The 21,118-nt window shown below is 48.5% G+C and overlaps 1 protein-coding gene across 4 annotated transcripts; it reads right to left on the bottom strand.

Annotated features, from left to right (window-relative positions):
• Nucleotides 1–7,722: 7,722 nt before the first annotated feature.
• RBM23 (RNA binding motif protein 23) lies at nt 7,723–20,454 on the bottom strand. 4 transcript variants are annotated; one of them, XM_058666203.1, is made up of 14 exons: nt 20,270–20,453; nt 15,763–15,838; nt 15,103–15,215; nt 14,579–14,626; nt 14,302–14,475; nt 13,439–13,492; nt 13,175–13,292; nt 12,943–13,095; nt 12,721–12,858; nt 10,981–11,046; nt 9,539–9,734; nt 8,986–9,099; nt 8,812–8,896; nt 7,723–8,729 (listed from the first exon to the last, which is right to left on the bottom strand). In XM_058666203.1, exons 2-14 carry the CDS (start codon nt 15,826–15,828, stop codon nt 8,726–8,728), a joined length of 1,329 nt encoding a protein of 442 aa, XP_058522186.1. In that variant the 5' UTR covers nt 15,829–15,838; nt 20,270–20,453; the 3' UTR covers nt 7,723–8,725. The 4 variants fall into 4 exon arrangements, with proteins under 4 accessions (XP_058522186.1, XP_058522184.1, XP_004584735.1 ...); XM_004584678.3 differs by lacking the exon at nt 7,723–8,729 and having other exon boundaries at nt 8,808–8,896; nt 20,270–20,454; XM_058666201.1 differs by lacking the exons at nt 15,763–15,838; nt 20,270–20,453 and having other exon boundaries at nt 15,103–15,747.
• Between the last annotated feature and the right edge of the window lie 664 nt (nt 20,455–21,118).

Genomic DNA, 21,118 nt, shown 5'->3' on the forward strand with positions numbered 1-21,118 from the left:
CCCTCCAGACGCCTACAGGGAAGAGCTCAGAACAGACAGAAGCTGGAGTGCGCTCCAGCCAGACATAGCAGCATGGGGCAGAGCTGGGGTCTTCTCTGGGAGCCAGGCCATCTCCTCCTTCCCCCGACTCAGGAAAAGTCACCTTCAACCTGGGCTAGGATGAAAGGGTAGCTGTAAGACTTAGGGGCCCAAGCTACCTGTGCCACGAAAGGGCCCCTCTGCCCTGGTGCTCCTTCTAACCACTGTGGTTCTGTCTCAGGTCTGTGGCCCCTTCTGCTCTTTCCTCATCTTGCCCAGGGCACAGATGGCACATGTCAGAGGTGAGGGTGGCCCTTGGCTTGGGGCCAGGCGTCCTCCTTCCTGCTGCATCTAACCTTCTCTAGGGACTGAGCAGGGGCTCTCAGATGGTCTGCCAGAGTTGGGGTGGAAGTCCTCTGTGTTAAACCATCACTATCAGGAAGTCTACCCTTACTCCGAGCTTTGTTTCTCTAACATTGTTTGAATCCACTTCAATTGAAGGGAATTTGTCCCAGACATGATCTTGCTGTCACAATAACTGAAAACACCATTTTGTTCCCCTCAAGTACTAACTATCTCTAACAAGCCATTAATGTGCCAGGCCTTCAGGGTACATATGCCGTTGCTCCTGCCCCTCGGGTAGCTGGGGGGCACTGGACAGGATAGTGACACTAAGATGAAGCACAGTGGCAATGAATAGTACCACATTCTAACTGGGAGCCACATCAGGTGCTCCAGGAATTCTGAGTGGAAGAACAACCAATATGGAAGTTCCTTATGTTTTAGGAACTGGATCCTGCAGATAGAAGGAAGAAGGAAAATTCCTGTGATGAAACTACATTGAGCAAACACACAGAGCAGAACCAGCAGCCTACAGCATGGGAGGAAAAGCGCCCCACTACATGGAAAGCAGCAAAGCTTGTACACAAGGCATTGATGGATATATACTCAAGGCCAACTTTCTAGTCTTGTAACTCAAGATGTGTCTGGGGGGTAGGTCTCTGGTGTCCATGGTCAAGTTGCCACTTGAGAGGCCCACATCTCATATCAGACTGCCTGGTTCAATTCCTGGCTCTGCTTCAGATTCCGGTTTCCTAACGTGCACCCTGGTTGACAACAGGTCAAATACTTGGGTCCCTACCACTCACATGTAAGACTTGCATTGAGTTCTGAACTCATGGTTTTGAGGTAGCCTCACCCCAGCTGTTATAGGTATTTAGGGATAGAGTAGCACATGGAACATCTTTCAAATACAGATAAAAACATGTGCCAGGTTAATAACAGCCTTGGGAGCTTTTCAGAGCACTCAGAATGTTTCCTAGATGGGGTTCTATGCAGGCAGTGAGTGAGGAGAGGGAGGAACGAAAGGAGAAAAAGAGCAAGAGAGAAACATCCCTCATTTGCTGAATCACTCTCAAAATTTCTGCACTCAGGAATCCAAAATTTAATCCAGGCCTGGCAGGGACCCAACTGCTTGAGCTATCACCTGCTGCCCAAGGGTGCCTATCAGTAGGAAGCTGGCACTGGGAATAGAGCTGGAACCCAAATGCAGGCACTCTGATGTGGATGCAGGAGTCCCAAGCAGCACCTTAATTACTGCACCAAAATCCCTATACCTGGAAATACAAGTTATGGTCCACAAGGTGCAACATGCTCGGACTCAGGGATCACTCATTATCAGTTTGTCTAGCCAGTGTTGGAGGGCGGGGTGGAATGCCAACTGAAGCCCAAATGAATACTATATTGTACTGTACAATTCTTCACTTGGTTGCTAAAGTTATCACTTGTCTTCAAGCAGGCTATCTGTGCTTATTCAAAATACTTATTCAGGAGGCAGGTGCTTTAGGAATGCTGGGGATGGGGGTAGGGGATCAGGAGGACATGAAGCACAGTGCTACCAACAAGTAGTGGCTCTGGGATGTTCTCTTCCCACCAGGCACCTTGAAGCTATCTGGTGTGGGATCAGGGATTCACTTAAGTTTTCAAAACTATTTGGTTATGCTCTTGACTATATGGACAGTTGGGCACAAAAACTGGGGTAGTGGGATTAACTTCCCTGGACACTGGGCTGGATGGATGTGATAACAGGATTTCACATGAGTCTAGGAACAATTGGGCTCTTTTCCACCAATGCTTCATCCTTGTTTCCCTTTCTCTAAACCTTGAGTATTCTCTGAAGCTGAGAAGGAGAGGTCAGGCTGGAAATCAAGTGATGAGGCATTTAGAGGAATGGGGATGGTGATGATGACAGCAACAAGCTAACAGGTCCCAAGCCCTTCACACTTATCATCTTATTTAGTCCTCACAGCAGTGCTATGAGCTAGGTACTATGATCATTTCCTTTTTATAGATGAAGGGTATGAGTCAGAGAAGCGCTAACGGTTATTCAGCTTGTTTGTAAAAATCAGAACTATCCAGGCTCTGATTTTGGAGCCAGCATTGCTCCAAAGTGACCATTCTGCTACAGGGTAGAGGGGATATGGATTTTTAAAGAAAATATTTATTTTATTTGAAAGGCAGAATTACAGAGAGGAAAGACAGATATCTTACATCCACTGGCTTATTCCTCAAATGAGTCAAGCAGGTCCAAAACCAGAAGCCAGAAGCTTCTGGGTCTCCCACACTGCTGCAGGAGCCCTAGGCCTTAGGCCATCCCAGGTTGTTAGCAGGGAGTTGGATTGGAAGTGGAGCAGCTGGCATTTGAATAAACACTATATGGGATGCTGGCACCGCAGGTGAAGATTAACCTGAACCACAGCCCCCGCCCTCAGCTTTCTTGTGCCCTGAAAAGGAGGCAGTCAATTCAGCATCACTCATTCTAAACAAGTAGGCTTCCTGATGCTTGAACGCTAACTTTAGTTCCCATTCTTCCTTGCCCAGTGTTAACAGTCTGACAAGTGTCTGGTTTCCAAGGTCATTGTTTCTCCTTCCTATGAACCAACACTGACTGGCTCCTTTCCAGTCTTGAGGCACCTCATCCATCTACCCATTGCTCTCAAAAATAACTGCTTAATGGCTCTCCAGTAACTCCAGCCAGCTCCTCAAGAGCTCTTGAGAGCAGATCATCTGGAACAGCTAATACAAAATACTTTTCCAGCTTCTAAAAGTGATTTTAAAAAATGTGTGTATGTATATATAAATATACATTACTTATTCATGTATTTGAAACGCAAAAGAGACACCTTCTATCTGCTGGTTTAGTCTCCCATTGCCCACAGAGACAGGAATCAGCAAGACCAAAGCCATAAGCCTGAATTCCATCTGGGTCTCCCACAAGGGTTGCAGGGGCCTAAGCACTTGGGCCACCCCAGGATCAGAAGTGGAACAGCTGCATCACAAAGCCTGCATCCTTACAGTGACCTGTGGTCAGCATGTTTTTTGCCAAGGGATCTTTCCAAGTCATCTCAATCAGTAGGTCTGCTTCACCTCACAGCCACAGAGCTCTCTCAACACTCACAGCAAACTAGTTCTGGATATAGAGTGTAAAGGGGAGCAGGGAGAAGACACGTCTGAAGCTACAAGATTTAGTCATAAAGTATTTCAGAAACTCCTTTCCTGCATCCAGCTCATGACAAGCGCCTTCACCTGGTTGCCATGGAAACATCAGTCTCTGGTGGATGGCAAGCCACACTTTATCTAGATAAAGTCTCACAGGCTACCATGGTAACACCAAAAAGAGTAACACTGCTTCCTCTGTCCTAGGAGTGCGGAAGAAATAGATGAAGCTGCAGGGGAAGGCAGGTTAGCAGGGAGCCTTTGGGAATCTGACTTGGAGAGGGGGAATTAACCTAAAATTTTACATGTGCACAACAGAGCAATAATGCGAAAGACTTCTACGGTGAGGGTCCTAAGGCCATAACCATCTAGTGATGGTAGAGGCAGAAGATGATGCCCAATGGGACAAAAAATACCTAAAAGGGAGATTAACTCCAACTAGGAACACTTCCACGTCTTAGGATATTGATCAGCAAAAGGCGAGAAGGAAGAGATTAATGAAGACATGGGACTAGAAAGATTCAGGGTCTGCACAGTGTAATGGATGCAGTGATAAGAAGTGACATGGGGCCCGGTGCAATAACCTAGTGGCTAACTCCTTGCCTTGCATCTGCCAGGATCCCATGTGGGCTCTAGTTCGTGTCCTGGTTGCTCCATTTCCTATCCAGATTTGTGGCCTGGGAAAGCAGCGGTGTATGGCCAAAAGCCTTGGGAACCTGCGCCCATGTGGGAGACCCAGAAGAAGCTCCCGGCTCCTCGATTTGGATCAGCTCAGCTCTGGCCACTGCGGCCACTTGGGGAGTGAACCAATGGGAGGAAGATTTTTTTCTCTCTGTAAATCAGACTTCCTAAAAAAAAAAAAGGGGGGGGGGAGGGACAATGACACTTCCCCCTAATAACTCCCAAGTCCTAGCTTCCACTGGGAGCCTGAAAGGCAGGTAAGCTTAAGGTTGAGGGGTCTGAAGCCAGACTACTTGAACTGAAAATCTAAACTTGCTCACGGTGTAATTGAGGCGCAAGTTATTTAATCTTGTGGATATCAACTTCCTTATTTACAAAGTCAAGAAAATAAAAGTCTGCCTTAGATGGTGGTTATAAAGCAATTACAATGCTGCCTGAACTACACAAATCCTGAACCAATGATTATTTTTTACCTCCTACTCTTCATTTTTTAGAGCCATTATTGCTTTTCACTACCCAAGCACAGCTCTCTGATTCTCACCAGACTGTCTTAAGCATGAGGATTATATATAGGTATACAGGTCACAGCCCTGATGCTGCTGTGGCTCACATCTCTAAGTTGTTGATGTTTGAGAAGGAAGGAGGTTAAATCTCCACGTCAAGAACACAGCAACTTCAACAGAGAAAATGCTGCCAGCCTGAAAACTGGAACAGAGGTGCGAAGCCAGGCCAAGTGGAAATCTTATTTAGAACTGGGGACTGATGGAGAAATTCTAACTCTGTGGGGATACAATCTGGATCTCCGTCTCTCCCTCTATCCTGCCCTAAGCCTCCATACTCTGTTCGGAAAGCTTAATGCAGGGGAGGAGGTCTCTTTAACCTTAAACTGGCCCCAGAGGCTGTTCACTGTCCCCTTCTCTCCACTCGAACCAACCCCCTCAGGAGGGATGAGTAACAAGGAGGCACTGAATCACACACACGACAATAGCTGTCACCCACTAGACACTGTCACCTTATATGGGGCAAGAGTATAGCAGAAGCTGTCTTAGATGATTCCTTACTTCCATTATAGTCTCCCTCCCGGCAAGAGGCTGCGGCGAGCAGTAAGAACAGGCAGCACTGGGCTCGGCAGCATGGCCTGGTGGCTAAGGTCCTCGCCTTGATCCCATATGGCCACTGGTTCTAATCCCGGCAACTCCACTTCCTCTCTATCTCTCCTCCTCTCAGTGTATCTGACTTTGTAATAAAAATAAAATAAATCTTTAAAAAAAAAAAAAGAACAGGCAGCACTGTCCAGCACGATAGCCTAGTGGCTAAAGTCCTCACCTTGCACAAGCCAAGATCCCATATGGGTGCCAGTTCTAATCCCAGCAGCCCTGCTTCCCATACAGCTCCCTGCTTCTGGCCTGCGAAAGCAGTCGAGGATGGCCCAAAGATTTGGGACCCTGCACCCGCATGGGAGACCTGGAAGAGGCTCCTGGGTCCTGGTTTTGGATCAACGCAGCATCGGCCGTTGCAGCTGCTTGGGGAGTGAATCAACGGATGGAAGATCTTTCTCTCTGTATATCTGACTTTGCAATAAAAATAAATAAATCTTAAAAAACAAACAAACAGGCAGCAAGCAAGAACTGAGACAGAATGGCTAAAGTGCAAGGTGGCCAATACAAGTAGGCTTAGGAATCCAAAGAAGCCAGCACAGATCAGGGTCTTCTCAGAAAGGTGGAGAGGCAAAGCCTGGGGTATTTATAACAATGTGGACAACTCCACAGCAGATATGAGGAGGTTCAGCTCATGGCCTCAGCATGATTAACAGAAACAATCCCTTCTCAAGATGCATTAGCAGCCAAATCAATAACTGTAGGGGAACTGGGTCACAGCCAGCAGCTCCTACCTAAAAATAGTACATCAGACTCTCCTTCCCCCAAATTCAGAGAACAGATTCAATAAGACCAGGAGGGGCTGGGGGCAGGAACACATCAGCAGCAGGTGAGACTGTGGCCTGCACAAGTCAGAAGCCAGCAGAGTCCCTATGGCCTTTCACGACGTAAGCAGTCCTCTGGCACTTCATGCTTTAGTGTAAAAGGCAACCCTACAGGTCCCGGCGGCGTGGCCTAGCGGCCAAAGTCCTCGCCTTGAAAGCCCCGGGATCCCATATGGGCGCCGGTTCTAATCCCGGCAGCTCCACTTCCCATCCACCTCCCTGCTTGTGGCCTGGGAAAGCAGTTGAGGACGGCCCAATGCATTGGGACACTGCACCCGCGTGGGAGACCCGGAAGAGGTTCCAGGTTCCCGGCTTCGGATCGGCGCGCATCGGCCCGTTGCGGCTCACTTGGGGAGTGAATCATCGGACGGAAGATCTTCCTCTCTGTCTCTCCTCCTCTCTGTATATCTGGCTGTAATAAAATGAATAAATCTTTAAAAAAAGAAAAAAAAAAAAAAAAAAGGCAACCCTACAGGGCCTGGCGGCGTGGCCTAGCAGCTAAAGTCCTCGCCTTGAACGCCCTGGGATCCCATATGGGCGCCGGTTCTAATCCCGGCAGCTCCACTTCCCATCCACCTCCCTGCTTTTGCCTGGGAAAGCAGTTGAGGACAGCCCAATGCATTGGGACACTGCACTCGCGTGGGAGACCCGGAAGAGGTTCCAGGTACCCGGCTTCGGATCAGCGCGCATTGGCCCGTTGCGGCTCACTTGCGGAGTGAATCATTGGACGGAAGATCTTCCTCTCTGTCTCTCCATCTCTGTGTATATCTGGCTGTAATAAAATGAATAAATCTTTAAAAAAAAAAAAAAAAAGGCAACCCTACAGGCTGACACCACCGCAAAGCTATCATCTGCTTAGAAGTCTGAGAGCTGACAAATTAAAACCTAACAGCAATTACCCATATTTTTAGCATAATAAAATCTTAACAATCTGTTGCTATGGAGCTCAGTAACAAATAGAAGCTCCCCATACAGCCTTGCCCTTCAATTCAGGCCTTTGCTTCTCTGAGTGGCTCCCAGGTTGATAAGCCTGTTATACAAGGAAGCCCGCAGGAGGTGTCTCTCTATTCCTTGAAGATTCAGTTTCCTGGGATTCACTGGTTATAACAGGCAGAACTTGGGGAAACTTGAGAACTGAGGCAACCGATCAAGAATGGAACGTTAGGCCAGAGGAGCCCTGATGTACATCATCACAACTCCTCTGGACACTGGACAGCAGCATCTACAACAAAGAGTCAATGGCAGGTACAAAGACCAACAGGATAGAATGGCAAGCTTAGGAGACTAAGACTCAAGATCACAAAACACACCCCTAGGAGAAGATGCAGAATGTGGCACTGCCACAGTGCCATCTGGTGGAAAGACAAGATCTGTCCCTAGTCAAGAGCTCCAAAGTCTGTCCAGTGGACAGGCAGGTATGGAGATGAACTAAGATGGAGGCCATAGGATGCAGTGTAATGCAGACACCTGTTGGGAAGCCTGCCCAGGTACTAGACTTTTTTCTAAAGAAGGTAAAACAAAACAAAACAAAAACAAAGAAAACTCAATCACATCACAAATGTTTTATATGCCTAGGAGTAACATGAGACACCGAGTGACTTTAGAGACCACACATGGGCAGCAGTCACAAGAGGGCTTGCCTCTTGTACCAAGTTTATATACGTGTATGTATATATATACTTCTGTACACAGACACGGGCTATAAAATCCAGTGAGAAGGGCTCATATGTGTCTGATTAAGAGAGAGCAGCTCTAACCACCAGGGCTGAGGCCACAGTAGAGTCACACAACAGCAGTAGAGAGCAGCCTCTCCTCCACTGTCCCACCCTGGGCCAAAGGGAGGGCCTGGGAAGGAGGCCAAGTACACAGAGGAAGACAAAATGACTGGAAAGATAGCCCACCTTTTACTGAAGTGAGAGGGAGCCCTTAAGGCATGTTAACTGCCTGCCAGGACTGACCTCTTACACGCCTCTCAGCTGAGCCTGGATGGGCTCTGGCCTCCAGCTGCAGCAAGCTGAGGTTTAAGGCAGGCTTTCCAAAGCGCATGTCCAGGCTATCTTGAAGGGACCTAGTAGCACAAAATTAGCATCTTCAAGGTTCCCTTCCCAAACCCCAAATCCTCTTGACTGAAAGGATCCTAGGGAATTTCCATGACAGGTTATAAGGTAAAGCAGAAGAAAAGGAGTTAAGTCCCTTCAATTAATGCCCTATGGCTTTCCCAATGCAGGAGGAATGAAGGAATCACTAAGGGGTGTTGGGAGGCAGGAAGGTCATCTCGGGAGAGGATATCCATGGAGAAACAGGGCTTCAATGCAGGGGCTGATTCTGTTCTCTTTGACTGGCGGCTTCGCTCAGAAGAGTCCATTTCCAGTGGGGCCACAGGCAGGAGCTCTTCTTGGCGTCAAAGGGTGGTCCCGACTTTTCCAGAGCCAACATCCAGATCTTTGGGATGGCATGGTCCACAAAACAGAGACAGGGCAGTGGAAAAACCAGACGTGGAGAAGAGATCGGCAGGATCCAGACACAGGCAGGCAGTTTACTGCGCCAGATTTACCTGGGGCAAGGAGCAGAGGTAAATGGCAAGCCCAAGAACAAGAATAAACCAAGACTCAAAGGAGCTGGGTCATGAGACTCACATGGTCTGTGGGGTGAAGAGGCTTGAGAGCTGTAAGCACTGGGAGGCGATGGCCTGGGAAGCAAGGTTCAGAGCTGGACTCAGAGCTACAGAAAGAGGCAGAGAGGGTGAGTGAGCCCAGAGCATCCAGCTTCCTGGCCCCAATCCTCTCTCACTTTCCCAGGTCTATGTGTACCAGTTAGAGCCGCCGGGTTCAGGGTTCCCAGGGGGACTGCTCCATTCAGTTGCAAGGCAGCAGCTTGGGCAGCAGCAGCAGCAGCCGCTGGGGTTGGCAGTTGGAGTCCAGCGCCTAACAGAAGAAAAGGTGAAGTTAAGTCCAAATCCTTGATCTAAAATTCAAACCTAGGGGCCCGGTGTGATAGCGTAGTGGTTAAGGTCCTTTCCTTGCATGCCCGGGATCCCATATGGGCGCCAGTTCTAATCCCAGCAGCCCCACTTCCCATCCAGCTCCCTGCTTGTGGTCTGGGAAAGCAGTCAAGGACGGCCCAAATCTTTGGGACCCTGCACTCGTGTGGGAGATCTGGAGGAGGTTCCTGGCTCTGGATTGGCTCAGCTCCAGCCATTTCAGCCACTGGGGAGTGAATCATCAGATGGAAGATCTTCCTCTCTGTCTCGCCTCCTCTCTGTATATCTGACTTTCCAATAAAAATAAAACAAATCTTAAAAAAAATAATAATAAAATAAAATAAAATTCAAACCTGTGCTCTTTGCCCTATAAGAGACCGTACCTTCTGCTAGTTTGGTCATGAGCTGCAAACGTCCACCTGATGAACCCAGATCCAGTTCCTGGTCTCCATCAGGAAAAGTGATGTCTGTGGTGCCATCTGGTCGTTCTGTCACATGGCCAACCCTCATAGGTCGACCAGCAAGCTCAAAGCCATTCAACTGTTCCAGGGCCCGCCGGCCACACTCAGAATCTGAGAACTATGAGAAACCAGGCCCTGTCAGTCACTTCGTGGCCAGACACGATCTCAAAGATGAGATGCACTAATCCTTTCCCAGGAAAGATGCATGTGTGCTGTGTCACAAACTGTTCTTTCCCAGGAAATGTGACCTAAGACCCCCATTGTGCCAAAATGGTTCTCTCAATTGGACCATTTGGTAATCTCCGCTCCACTAAGAATCTAGTAACTCAGAAAGTCCATTATCTATAGGAAACCCAGCCTGACATTTTGGGAGCTGAGGGTGCTGGGTTCTAGGCGCAGTAGGAACCTGGAACTCCAGAGCACAGGCTGAGGAGGGAACAGATTCTAGTGCTGAGAGCAGGAGAGCACTGCACACCCACAGCCCACCAGTGGCCTGTAGGATCTGGCCCCTGTCAGCAGCAGCACCAACAGCTCCCTGGGACAGAGGATTTTCAGGTTCTGTACAAGTGTCAAAGATGCTGACCTAAAAGAAGCCTTTCCGCATCTCAGTCATAATGAATGGCAGAAATGGTGACGTGCCACTACAAAACTGTCACCCCCCCCAGCTGGCTTTATTTACTCTGGCACTACCTGCCCTAGGGCTTATCATGTGGTGCTGACAGCTCCTAGGTGGGTGACGTAGGAGCCTTGCCTTCACTGCATACTTCAAATGCACCTTACCACTCCTCTGCCCTGTGGCCAACTGTGGGGGTGTGTATGATGCCTAGAGTCCCAGCAGTCACATGGAAGCACCAGGTTCAGAACTGGAAACAGCTTTGTTGCAATGCTCAGAAAGTGTGCTGCTGGTGCTACAGAGGGTCTCACTATTCTCTCTACAGTGCCATTTTGATACAAAGATCTTTCTTAATGTGAGACAGTGCCAAGGTGGAGCATAACGTCCGACTCCCACCCCGATCAGAAAGCATCAACTCATTAAAACACGCCCACACCTAACCTCCCTCATGCCCCCACCCTTTCGGCTGCAGCCTAAAATAATTACTATTACCCAAGCAGCAAGCAGCAAGTTGTAGCACCAGGGAAGCTGGTTGAACTCCTGGGTACCCCCATATCAAGGCTACTGACAGAGGTCGAAGCAAAGCCAAAGTCTCAAGCAATGCACTCATCTCAAGGAGCAGAAGGCTTGTCCAAGCTCCAGGCACCAGGGTTTAAGTCACTTGAACAGTTCCTATAGGAGGATGAATCTAAGCTGCAAATTTAGCCAAGTGGACAAACTCAAAGAAAAATGACAAAGATTAGATACTCACCGTAATGAAACCATAACCTTTAGATCGACCTGTATCTGACTCCTTCATCAGAACAATATTATCGATCTGTGGCAGAACAGAAAGGAATTATTATGATCTTTTATACCTAGGACATTCTAAACAACTCTTTCTAAACAGTTTTATACCTTTAGGACACTCTGAACAAGTCTAACTTTCTACACCTCTCCAAATCTTTTAAAAAGAAACAGGTGGGGCCTGGCATGGCAGCCTAGTGGCTAAAGTCCTCACCTTGCACGGACCAGGATCTCATATGGGCACCGGTTTGTATCCTGACTACTCCACTTCTCTTCTAGCTCCCTGCTTGTGGCCTGGGAAAGCAGTCGAGGATGGCTCAAGGCCTTGGGACCCTGTATCCATGTGGCAGACCCGGAGGAAGCTCCTGGTTCTTGACTTGGTATAGGCTCAACTCTGTCTATTGTGGCCACTTGGAAAGTAAAACTGGAATTGGAAGATTTTTCTGTCTCTCCTTCTCTCTGTAAGTCTGACTTTCCAATAAAAATAAATAAATCTTAAACAAAATAAAACAAAAACCTTCCATTAAAAAAGAAACAGAAGTCACGTTCTGGTGCAGTGAGCTGTGCTGCTGCCTATGATGAGCGCGGGTTTAAGTCCTGGCTGCTCCACTTGATTCAGCTCCCTGCATTTGCACTTGAGAAAGCAGAGGAAGATGGCTCAAGTACTCTGGGTCCCTGTTACCCACACAGGCTATCGGATTCAACCTGGTTGAGTCCCAATGGTTGTGGTCACTTGGGGAGTGAACCAGTCAATGGATGGAAGTTCTATCTTTCTCTCTCTCTCTTTTTTTTAAGATTTATTTTAATGACAAAGTCAAATATACAGAAAGGAGGAGAGACAGAGAGGAAGATCCTCCGTCCGATGTTTCACTCCCCAAGTGAGTGCAACGGCCAGTGCTGTGTCAATCCGAAGCCGGGAACCAGGAACCTCTTCCAGGTCTCCCAAGCGGATGCAGGGTCCCAAAGCATTGGACCATCCTCAACTGCTTTCCCAGGCCACAGGCAGGGAGCTGGATGGGAAGTGGAGCCGCTGGGATCAGAACCGGCGCCCATACGGGATCCCGGGGAGTTCAAGGCGAGGACCTTAGCCGCCAGGCCACGCCGCTGGGCCCTAACTTAATTCTTTTTTTTTTTTTTTTTAAAGATTTATTCATTTTATTACAGCCAGATATACAGAGAGGAGCAGAGACAGAGAGAAAGATCTTCCACCCGATGATTCACTCCCCAAGTGAGCCGCAACGGGCCGATGTACACCGATCCAAAGCCGGGAACCTGGAACCTCTTCCGGGTCTCCCACGCGGGTGCAGTGTCCCAATGCATTGGGCCGTCCTCAACTGCTTTCCCAGGCAAAAGCAGGGAGCTGGATGGGAAGTGGAGCTGCCGGGATTAGAACCGGCGCCCATATGGGATCCCGGGGCTTTCAAGGCAAGGACTTTAGCCACTAGGCCACGCCGCCGGGCCCAACTTAATTCTTAAAAAAGAAAAACAATAGGCACTTGGCACAGCAACTAAGACTCTCTTGGGGCACCCACACTGTGTTCAGGGTGCCTGCGCTTGTCTACGAAACAGTTTAACCAGAAATGGAGTTCAGCTGTCAAGGTGTTGCGATTTATGGAGTGGATTCATTACAGCCACAGGGAACCGAGAGGTACACTGACCCTCCCTTTTTCTGTTTCCTTGCAGGCTTCCCTGATGCTCTACTCACTTTGCCAAAGGGCTCAAAGATGCCCCGGAGCATGTCCTCAGTGATATTGCAGTGCAGGGAGCCCACATAGAGGCGTATTGGTCCACCACCACCCTTCTGCAGGCTGTTGGCTGCGGCTGCCAGTCGATTTTTCTCAGCCTGGGGAGAGAGATGATGGGTGATACCCCAGCTTCCTTCTCAACTTTATCACCTTACACCATGTCAGTTTCTCAGCCTGCTCACCTGTGAAGCCTGGACCACAATAGGAACTCCCAGGAGCCGTTGCCCAGTTAGTCCAATGGCCAGTGGCACAGCCTGGATGTCACAGAATTCCACGTAGGCAATGCCCTTTGAACGACGTGAGTTCCGATCTGAGATGATCCGCACGTCACGAACCTATCCAGGGCACAAAGGATCCCAAGCTGGGCATTAAGGGAAGACAAGATGGGAGAGGCCCCTTAGGAGAGAGGGCTACCTTGCCAACGGCAGAGAAAAACTCCTCCAGGTCTCGAGGCCGAATACGGGCAGCCAGCTGCATGCAGAGAACCGTACGGGCATCACGCTCCTCGGGGCTCAGGTTATCCACTGGCTGCCTACAGAGCAAAATGTGTTGAGACCACAGCCACCCGCAGTGTGGTTACTGCCCTGCAGATAACCCACAACATTCTTGTGGTCTGCCTTTACCTATTTTTTATTATTCATAACTTATTCCGGAAAACTCTGTTCATTATTTACTAACCTGACCGGGCTCTTCTCTCTGATGTGAGGACTCTTATTCTGTCCATATCTAGGCCTAAGGAATAGAAAAAAAAAAAAAAAAAGCAAATTATTCACTTTGCTTCAACATCAATTTTTTCTTCACAAAAAAACTAGATTCCAATACCTCACTGTACATAATAATTTTTTCAAGATTGATGTATTCTTATCTGAAAGGCAGACAGGAGAGACAGAGACACAAATTTTCCATCTGCTGGTTCAATCCCCAAATGGCCACAATTCCCAGGAGCCAGGAACTTCTTCTTGGTCTCCTAAGTGGGTACAAGGGTCACAAGGACTTTAGCCACTATTTTCCTTGGCCATTAAGCAGGGAGCTTGATCAGAAGTGGAGCAGCCAGGACTTGAATCAGTGCCCACTTGGGAGGTCAGCACTACAGGTGAAGGATTATCCTGTGAGCCACCATCCTGGTCCCCCATAAGAATTGTTTTTATAAATTTTAGCAGATGGGAGAGTGAAACAGAGGATGGAGATCCCTGTCTCGCCTTTTGTCCCTCTGCTTTCAAATAAATCAATCTTAAAAGTAAAAATCCCCAGGATAAAATCAACTCCAAGTGGTGAGCCTAAGGTATGAAATATAAACAAGTTTTATGTTTTCCCAAAGTACCTCATTACACAGATGCAAACATCCCCAAATCTGAGAACACCCAGAACTGGAAGCACTTCTGCTCTCCTGCTGAAATGAGGGATACTCAACCTGTGCTTTCCCTCAGTGACAGCATCCGCTCGTCATCATGGGTTTTAAGTATTCTCGGGCTTGGCTCCACAGTGTACTTGCTTTAGCCAGATTAGGACACAAAGGTGATCTTATTAGCAAAAGGTGATACCCAGCAGCAAGTGGAGAACTCCTATAGCGCACACGATCCTCACGACGCCGGTCGCGACTTCGTGACTCACTACTGTGTCGACGGTCCCTGCTACGGCTACGGTGACGATGCTGGCGATCTCGGCTTCGGCTCCGACTATTTCTCCTTCTATGCCGATCCCGGTCTCGGCTGCGACTACACATGGAAACAATCTCTTTTGGTCTTTCACATAATGCCTTCCCTGCCACCTTCCCATTTTTGCAACTCCTCAAGCCCAATAGTATCCAGCAATACTAACCTGCGTTTTCTATCCCTGCTTCTACTACAGCTCCGACTTCTCTTCCTTCTGTGAAAAGAGAGGGGAAATTCATACTACTGAGGAGGTTTTGTTCTCTCTCCCAAGAAAACGGAGAGTAAGGCCAGGGTGAAACAGAGAGCACCAAAGGACCGCAGCCCAGAAGACCATCTGGCAGTAGTTCACAGCGACTACACATCACCAACTTACACATAGCCCTCGATGCTGTTGGGTGTCTCAGGTGGCTGAAATCCCCCTAAAGCCACATCAAAGCTCGTGTTCCCAAATCAGGGGCCCTCTTACTAACGCATTCAAATGAAACATACCAATGCTAGGATCTGTCCGCTAGTCTGTGCTGCAAAATGAAGACTAGAAGATCATGTAACCAAATTACCACTACTCCCATGACTCAGTGGCGCCGTTACTAAAAGCCAGCAGATTTAAGAGCAACTGCTTCCCTGTTCTCCAAAAGACGCAGTTGTTTCCCTTTCCCACGGGGCCAACCCATGTCTTCCCCCCACACTCACTTGCTCGTCTCCCCAGTGGTGGTGCTCCCACTGGTACCACTGCCACTGGTGCCGGTGCTGATGGTGGTATTGCTAGGACTGTCCTTTTTAACCTCTTTCCTTTGCTGCTCATCCTGAGGAGTTCGCCAGGAAAAGGTCACAAGACACACAGATTCCATTGGGCAAAAAGAACAAAGGTGGACAAGGAAGAAATCAAAGCTCTCGATCATCTAGCCAGGTGTTGACCGTCTGAGTCTCCTAACAAAGGGAGTAACAGTGGAACGAGGAAACTACCCAACAAGAAGACATCAGAACGGCAGCTTTGTTTGGTGTCAAACTTCAGCTACCTAACATCTGTCCGCTGACATTATCTCCAAGGAGAGTGAAACATGGGCGTTGGGTCTGAGGTCCACCAATTTTCTCGTGTCACCGAGAGCTGTGAGCAAAGCACATATGACCACCACCGAATTACGCACCCTCCCCCATTTTCTGGGGCCTTCTCTAAGAGTGTGGCCCCCAACTGTGGGTCCCCAGTAAAGTTTCCTAAGACTATGCCTTTTATGCATAATCACTGAACAAAATAAACAAGCAGGGAAGGAGGAGTCACAAACTATTGCAAATGATGATGCACAGCTGCCCTTTCTCTTAACCCGATTCCAGGAGTAAGGGGGGGGGTATTACCTCCTCTTTTTTATAGGGAGCTTCCAGCATGGCCTCAATCACTATATCAAAGTCATCAGACGCCATCGTGTCAGATCTGAGGAGAGGATACGGATACATAAGAAGCTGATTTATATTTTCCTCCCCTTCCAGCACCACATATTCCCTTCCCCCTCCAAGAAACAGGCTTCAGGATACACAGTTCTCTGTTTTTATCAAACTCCAAAGGGATCTTATTGGCTGTCATTTACCCTATGTTTATTTATGCTCTTTACAGATCTAAACTAGCTCTGCTTTGTACCTTACAAACAGCCAAAGGTCTAGAAGGACACTTGACACCTAAATAGAAACAAAATCCAATCAATCCTGCCCTGTGAAGAGAAAATGTCAGTACTCAAAAGTACTATTCACTTCCAACAGACCAAGGTCTCCATTCTACCATTCATAATTCTGAATAACTGCTTTAAACTGAAATCATAACACGAGGCAACTATTTCCACTACAAAGGTAAATAGGGCTCAAAAATCATAAGCAAGACAAGGCCAATGCCAGAATGATGCCAAAATGCCCCAGGCTCCTCCCACAGATCTCACACACCAAGCAGCAAAGCCTCGTCACCAGGGTCTTCTGTTCAATAGCAACTAGAATTCAGGTAACTCAAACACGTGACTCAGATGGGCTTAGCCAGTTCTGCTCTGAGGCCGTCTTTACAGCAAGCAGACCGCATTCTTGCCTTCTCCCACCCTTCACACCCAGCAACTGTCTTTCCCCAGGCTGTCTACCACAGGCCTGTCAAGTATGAAAAACAGAAAGCAACGAACTAAACCGATACAATATTAAAAACTCATTCACCCAGAATTGTCAGTACACATAATATGCACAAATTTCAAAGTCACCATGCAACCAGACCAAAAAAACACAATAATTCATATAAAATCCTAAAACATACATATCTTTGATCACAGAAAGCAGATCAGTAGTTGCCTTAGGACAAAATAGGTGGGGAAGGGCTGGAAAAAAAGGATTAAAAAATGGGAGGGGGCATAAAACAATCTTTGAGGGTGATGAGTTTCTCGGGTGTTTATACACATCAAAACAAATCAAACCAGACAGGTTAACAAGCTCACTCTTATCAGATGCCAATACACACACCTTAATTGCATTGTGGGGAAAAAAATCTGAAAAATTCCAATATAAAAAAGATATCCAGGGGTCAGTATTGTAGGGTAGCAGGTTATACTGTGTCTGTGACGTCAGCACCCCAATCTGGGCACCAGTTCAAGTCCCAGTTATTCCATTTTCAATCCAGCGCCCTATTAATGTGCTCAGGAAAGTAGCTGGTCCATTGTCACCCACGTAGGAGAGAGATGAAGCTCCTTGTTCCCAGTTTCCACCTGGCCCTCTGACCTAGTCATTGTAGTCACTGGGGAGAGAACCAGCAGACCAGCACATAGAAAATCATCTGTTATCTCTATAATTCTGCCTCACAAATAAATCCTTTAAAAAAAAAGATTTATTTTTCTTGGAAAGTCAGATACACAGGGAGCTAGAGAGACAGAGAGGAAAATCTTCCATCTGTGGTTGATTCACTCCCCAGGTAACCGCAACAGCCGGAGCTGAGCCAATCCGATCTGAAGCCACGAGTCAGGAGCCTCTTCCAGGTCTTCCATGCGAGTGCAGGGTCCCAAGGCTTTCAGCCTTCCTCTACTGCTTTCCCAGGCCACAGCAAGGACCTGGATGGGAAGTAGTGGAGCAGCCAGGATACAAACCAGTGCCCAAATGGGATTCCAGCGTATCCAAAGTGAGGACTTTAGCCACAAGGCTACTGCATCAGGCCCAGATTTATTCATTTCCATTGGAAATGTAGATTTACAGAGATATAGATTTTCTATATGCTGGTTCACTCCCCAAGTGGCCAAAACAGCCAAAGTTGAGATGTTCTAAAGCCATGAGGCTACATGTAACCACGTGAGTACAGGGATCCAAGGTTTTGTGCCATCCCCCACCTCTGCTGATTTCCCAGGCCACAAGCAGTGAGCTGGACAGGAAGTAGAGCAGCTGGGACATGAACCGGCTGCCATAACAATCTCTGCACTTGAAGGGGGAGGATTAGCCAACTTAGCCATTGTGTCAGGGTCCTGGGACTAACTCTTGATCAGAGAGGTCTTAAGACTCCCAAGTGTAGAGATTGGCATGTTGGCACAGCAAGCCTCGTGACACCAGCAAACCCACATGAGTGTTGGTTTGTCTCCTGGCTACCTCACGTCCAACCTAACTTCCTGCTAAGCTGCCTGATAAGTGGAAGAGGACAGTTTGAAAAGTTCATGCCATACCCGTGAGAGACCTGGCTCCTGCTTTTGGCCTGGCCTGGCTCTTGCTGTAACAGCCTTTCAGGAATGAACCAACATAAGGAAGAACTCTCCTTCTCTGCTATTTTTCAAACAAATAAATACATCTTTTGAAAAAAAATTAGAAAATAAAAAACAATAACAACAACAACAACAAAAAAATATTAGGGACCCAGTGAGGTGGCCTAGCGGCTAAAGTCCTGGCTTTGAACGTGCACCAGGATCCCATATGGACGCTGGTTCTAATTCCAGCTGCCCCACTTCCCGCTTGTGGCCTGGGAAAGCAGTAGAGGACAGTCCAAAGCCTTGGGACCCTGCACCCATGTGGGAGACTTGGAGGAAGTTCCTGGCTCCTGGCTTCAGATCAGTGCAGCACTGGCCGTTGTGGTCACTTGGGGAGTGCATCATCAGATGGAAGCACTTCCTCTCTGTTTTTCCTACTCTGTATATCTGACTTAATGATAAAAAATAAATCTTTAAAAAAAAGAAGAAAGAAAAAGAAAAAAATATTAGGAACCAGAGTAACTGCAATATACATGCTCCACTTTGGGAAATGGCTCTGAAGACACATATTTTTCATTCTCAAACTGTTAACTGCAACCATTTTGCCTACCCTGACTACTCTATTTTCTTTTTTTTAAAGATTTATTCATTTTATTACAGCCAGATATACAGAGAGGAGGAGAGACAGAGAGGAAGATCTTTCGTCCGATGATTCACTCCCCAAGTGAGCCGCAACGGGCCAATGCGCGCCGATCCAAAGCCGGGAACCTGGAACCTCTTCCAGGTCTCCCACGCGGGTGCAGTGTCCCAATGAATTGGGCTGTCCTCAACTGCTTTCCCAGGCAAAAGCAGGGAGCTGGATGGGAAGTGGAGCTGCCGGGATTAGAACCGGCGCCCATATGGGATCCCGGGGCTTTCAAGGCAAGGACTTTGGCCGCTAGGCCACGCCGCCGAGGACTATTCTATTTTCTATAACATGCTTTTTCCTTACCAATTACATGCTTCTAACCTCATGATCTGTTCATGGTTGAGGTTCCAATACACACACAAGTACTTTCATTAGGCAATCCACTATGAGGAAAGTTTTTGAAGTTTTCACTCAAATGAAGGAACCTACTTAAGCGTATATTTAGTATAGAATCATGGTGTTTCAACAATTCTTGTCACCAATGAACCATGCAGATACAAGCATGGTCCCTCTGGGTGACACTGCAGCTGCCCTCGCTTGTGTGTTTGTGTAGGCAACAGTCCACATGTCCACCATCACACTGTTCAGAAGGTATACTTTTGTTCAGCATTCAGTGATGACATATGTGCCCTATACTTTGAAACTTGGCAATCTCGCGAGGATTATATGTCAAGATGTCCCCAAACCAATGAAGTGCCAAAAGTTTCCCAATTCCACATCCTAACTTATGGATGGGTCAAAGTCATTCAATTCCATTAAAAAAAAAAAAGCAGTATTTTCTTCCCCCATCTCCAAAAACTGCACTCAAGATTCACAGTCATGGCTAGGCCTGCATCTTGTTATACAGCAGGGTAAAGACCCCACTGCTGAAGGGACAGAGGAGAGTGACGAATTCGTAGGAATCCTAGAGAGTCGTGGGAGCGCCGTTCTGGTTCTGCCCACGGGGTAGAGCACAAACCCATCCGAATTGAATGCAGCTTAAAGAACAGGAACACGAGAAGGCTAATGGCCAAGGCTCCATGCGGTCCTTGTAAGTTACCGACGGGCACCAACGTCCCAGCAGTCAATCCTCCTGCGAGCCTCGCCCTTCGCTAACGAGGTAAAAGTGAGCCATGCAGACCAACACAGCGAGCGACAGCCTTCAAGAGACTGGGACCCAAGTAAGACATCTCAACGCCCTTCCCGCTCAGCGGCGGGTCCAGGCTTCCCAGCCCCCTACTCTCTCACGAGCGCCCCTGGGTGTCTGAGGCCAGGCGACCCCGAGGCCGCGGACGGCAGACAGCCGCGACGGTGCCGTGCCAGCGGGCTCATTCAGGTAGGGAACTCTTCCAAATCATAATTAACAAACCGCTCAAAACTTTGTTAAAAGTTTGCTCATTTCTGCTCGTGACGCCATTCCTACTCCTGACGTCAGGGGGAGGCGCCGAATGCCCACGTCACGCAGAGGTGACGTCGCGAGGGGGGTGAGGAGGACTTGGAGATGTCTTACCAGTTCCGGGTCCCCGAAGGATGGGTCCGGGTTCTCTTCGCTGCTTTGGGAGAGTTGACGAGCGCGAAGCCCGGTTCTTTTCTAGTCTCGGCAGTAAAAGCTCCGCTGCAGCCGCAGCTGCTCCTCTTCCCGCAAAATGGCGGCAGCTACGCTGTCTTCCAGAACCTTCTCCAATCTGCGCCTGCGCGGAAATCCGACAGTGCGGAAACCCTTTTCACCGGTTTCGCGGCAACAGTCCAAAGTATGGGCTTTCATTGGCTACAGCCCTGTGGGTGGGTGGAGCCAAATGCAAGTGTCTCTTAGCAACCGCCAGGTTCCCGTTGATTGGCCAACCTCTCAGAGACCGGCGAAGTGGAGAAGCCTCCTTTGGCAGCCGCCGGCCACCGCTCATTGGCTCAACGGCTCGTGGAAGGCGGGGAAACGGCACAGAGCTGCGAGCTCGGAGGGCCCGCTTCCTCCACCCGGCGTGCTCGCGAAGGGCGGGGCCAGGAGGTGGAGGACGTCCTTGACTGTCCCTACTGATTGGCCCGGGCAGGCCTTACCTGGCGCTGATTTGCGGAGACTACACCTGTTTCACGTCAGAGGTGCCCACCTCTCCACGAATCCTGGGCGAACCGTTTCCACCACCCTCCCAGTCTCAGTGCTTGAGGATCGAAGAAAGACTGTTAATTCAAATTCGTATGCCATTGACTCCCACTGCAAGGGCTAACCAGGAAGCAGGGATCAATGCCCACCCTCACTTCCCCAAGGCTTCCGGGGTCTCTGCAGGCTTTGGTTGCCTTGCAGAGCTGATGTGCAAAGTTGGAGAGCCGGACTAACATTACTTTGCTCGTGCAGATTTCATAGTCA

The sequence above is a fragment of the Ochotona princeps genome, chromosome 6 (assembly GCF_030435755.1).
Source record: "Ochotona princeps isolate mOchPri1 chromosome 6, mOchPri1.hap1, whole genome shotgun sequence".
NCBI classification, from domain to species: domain Eukaryota; kingdom Metazoa; phylum Chordata; class Mammalia; order Lagomorpha; family Ochotonidae; genus Ochotona; species Ochotona princeps.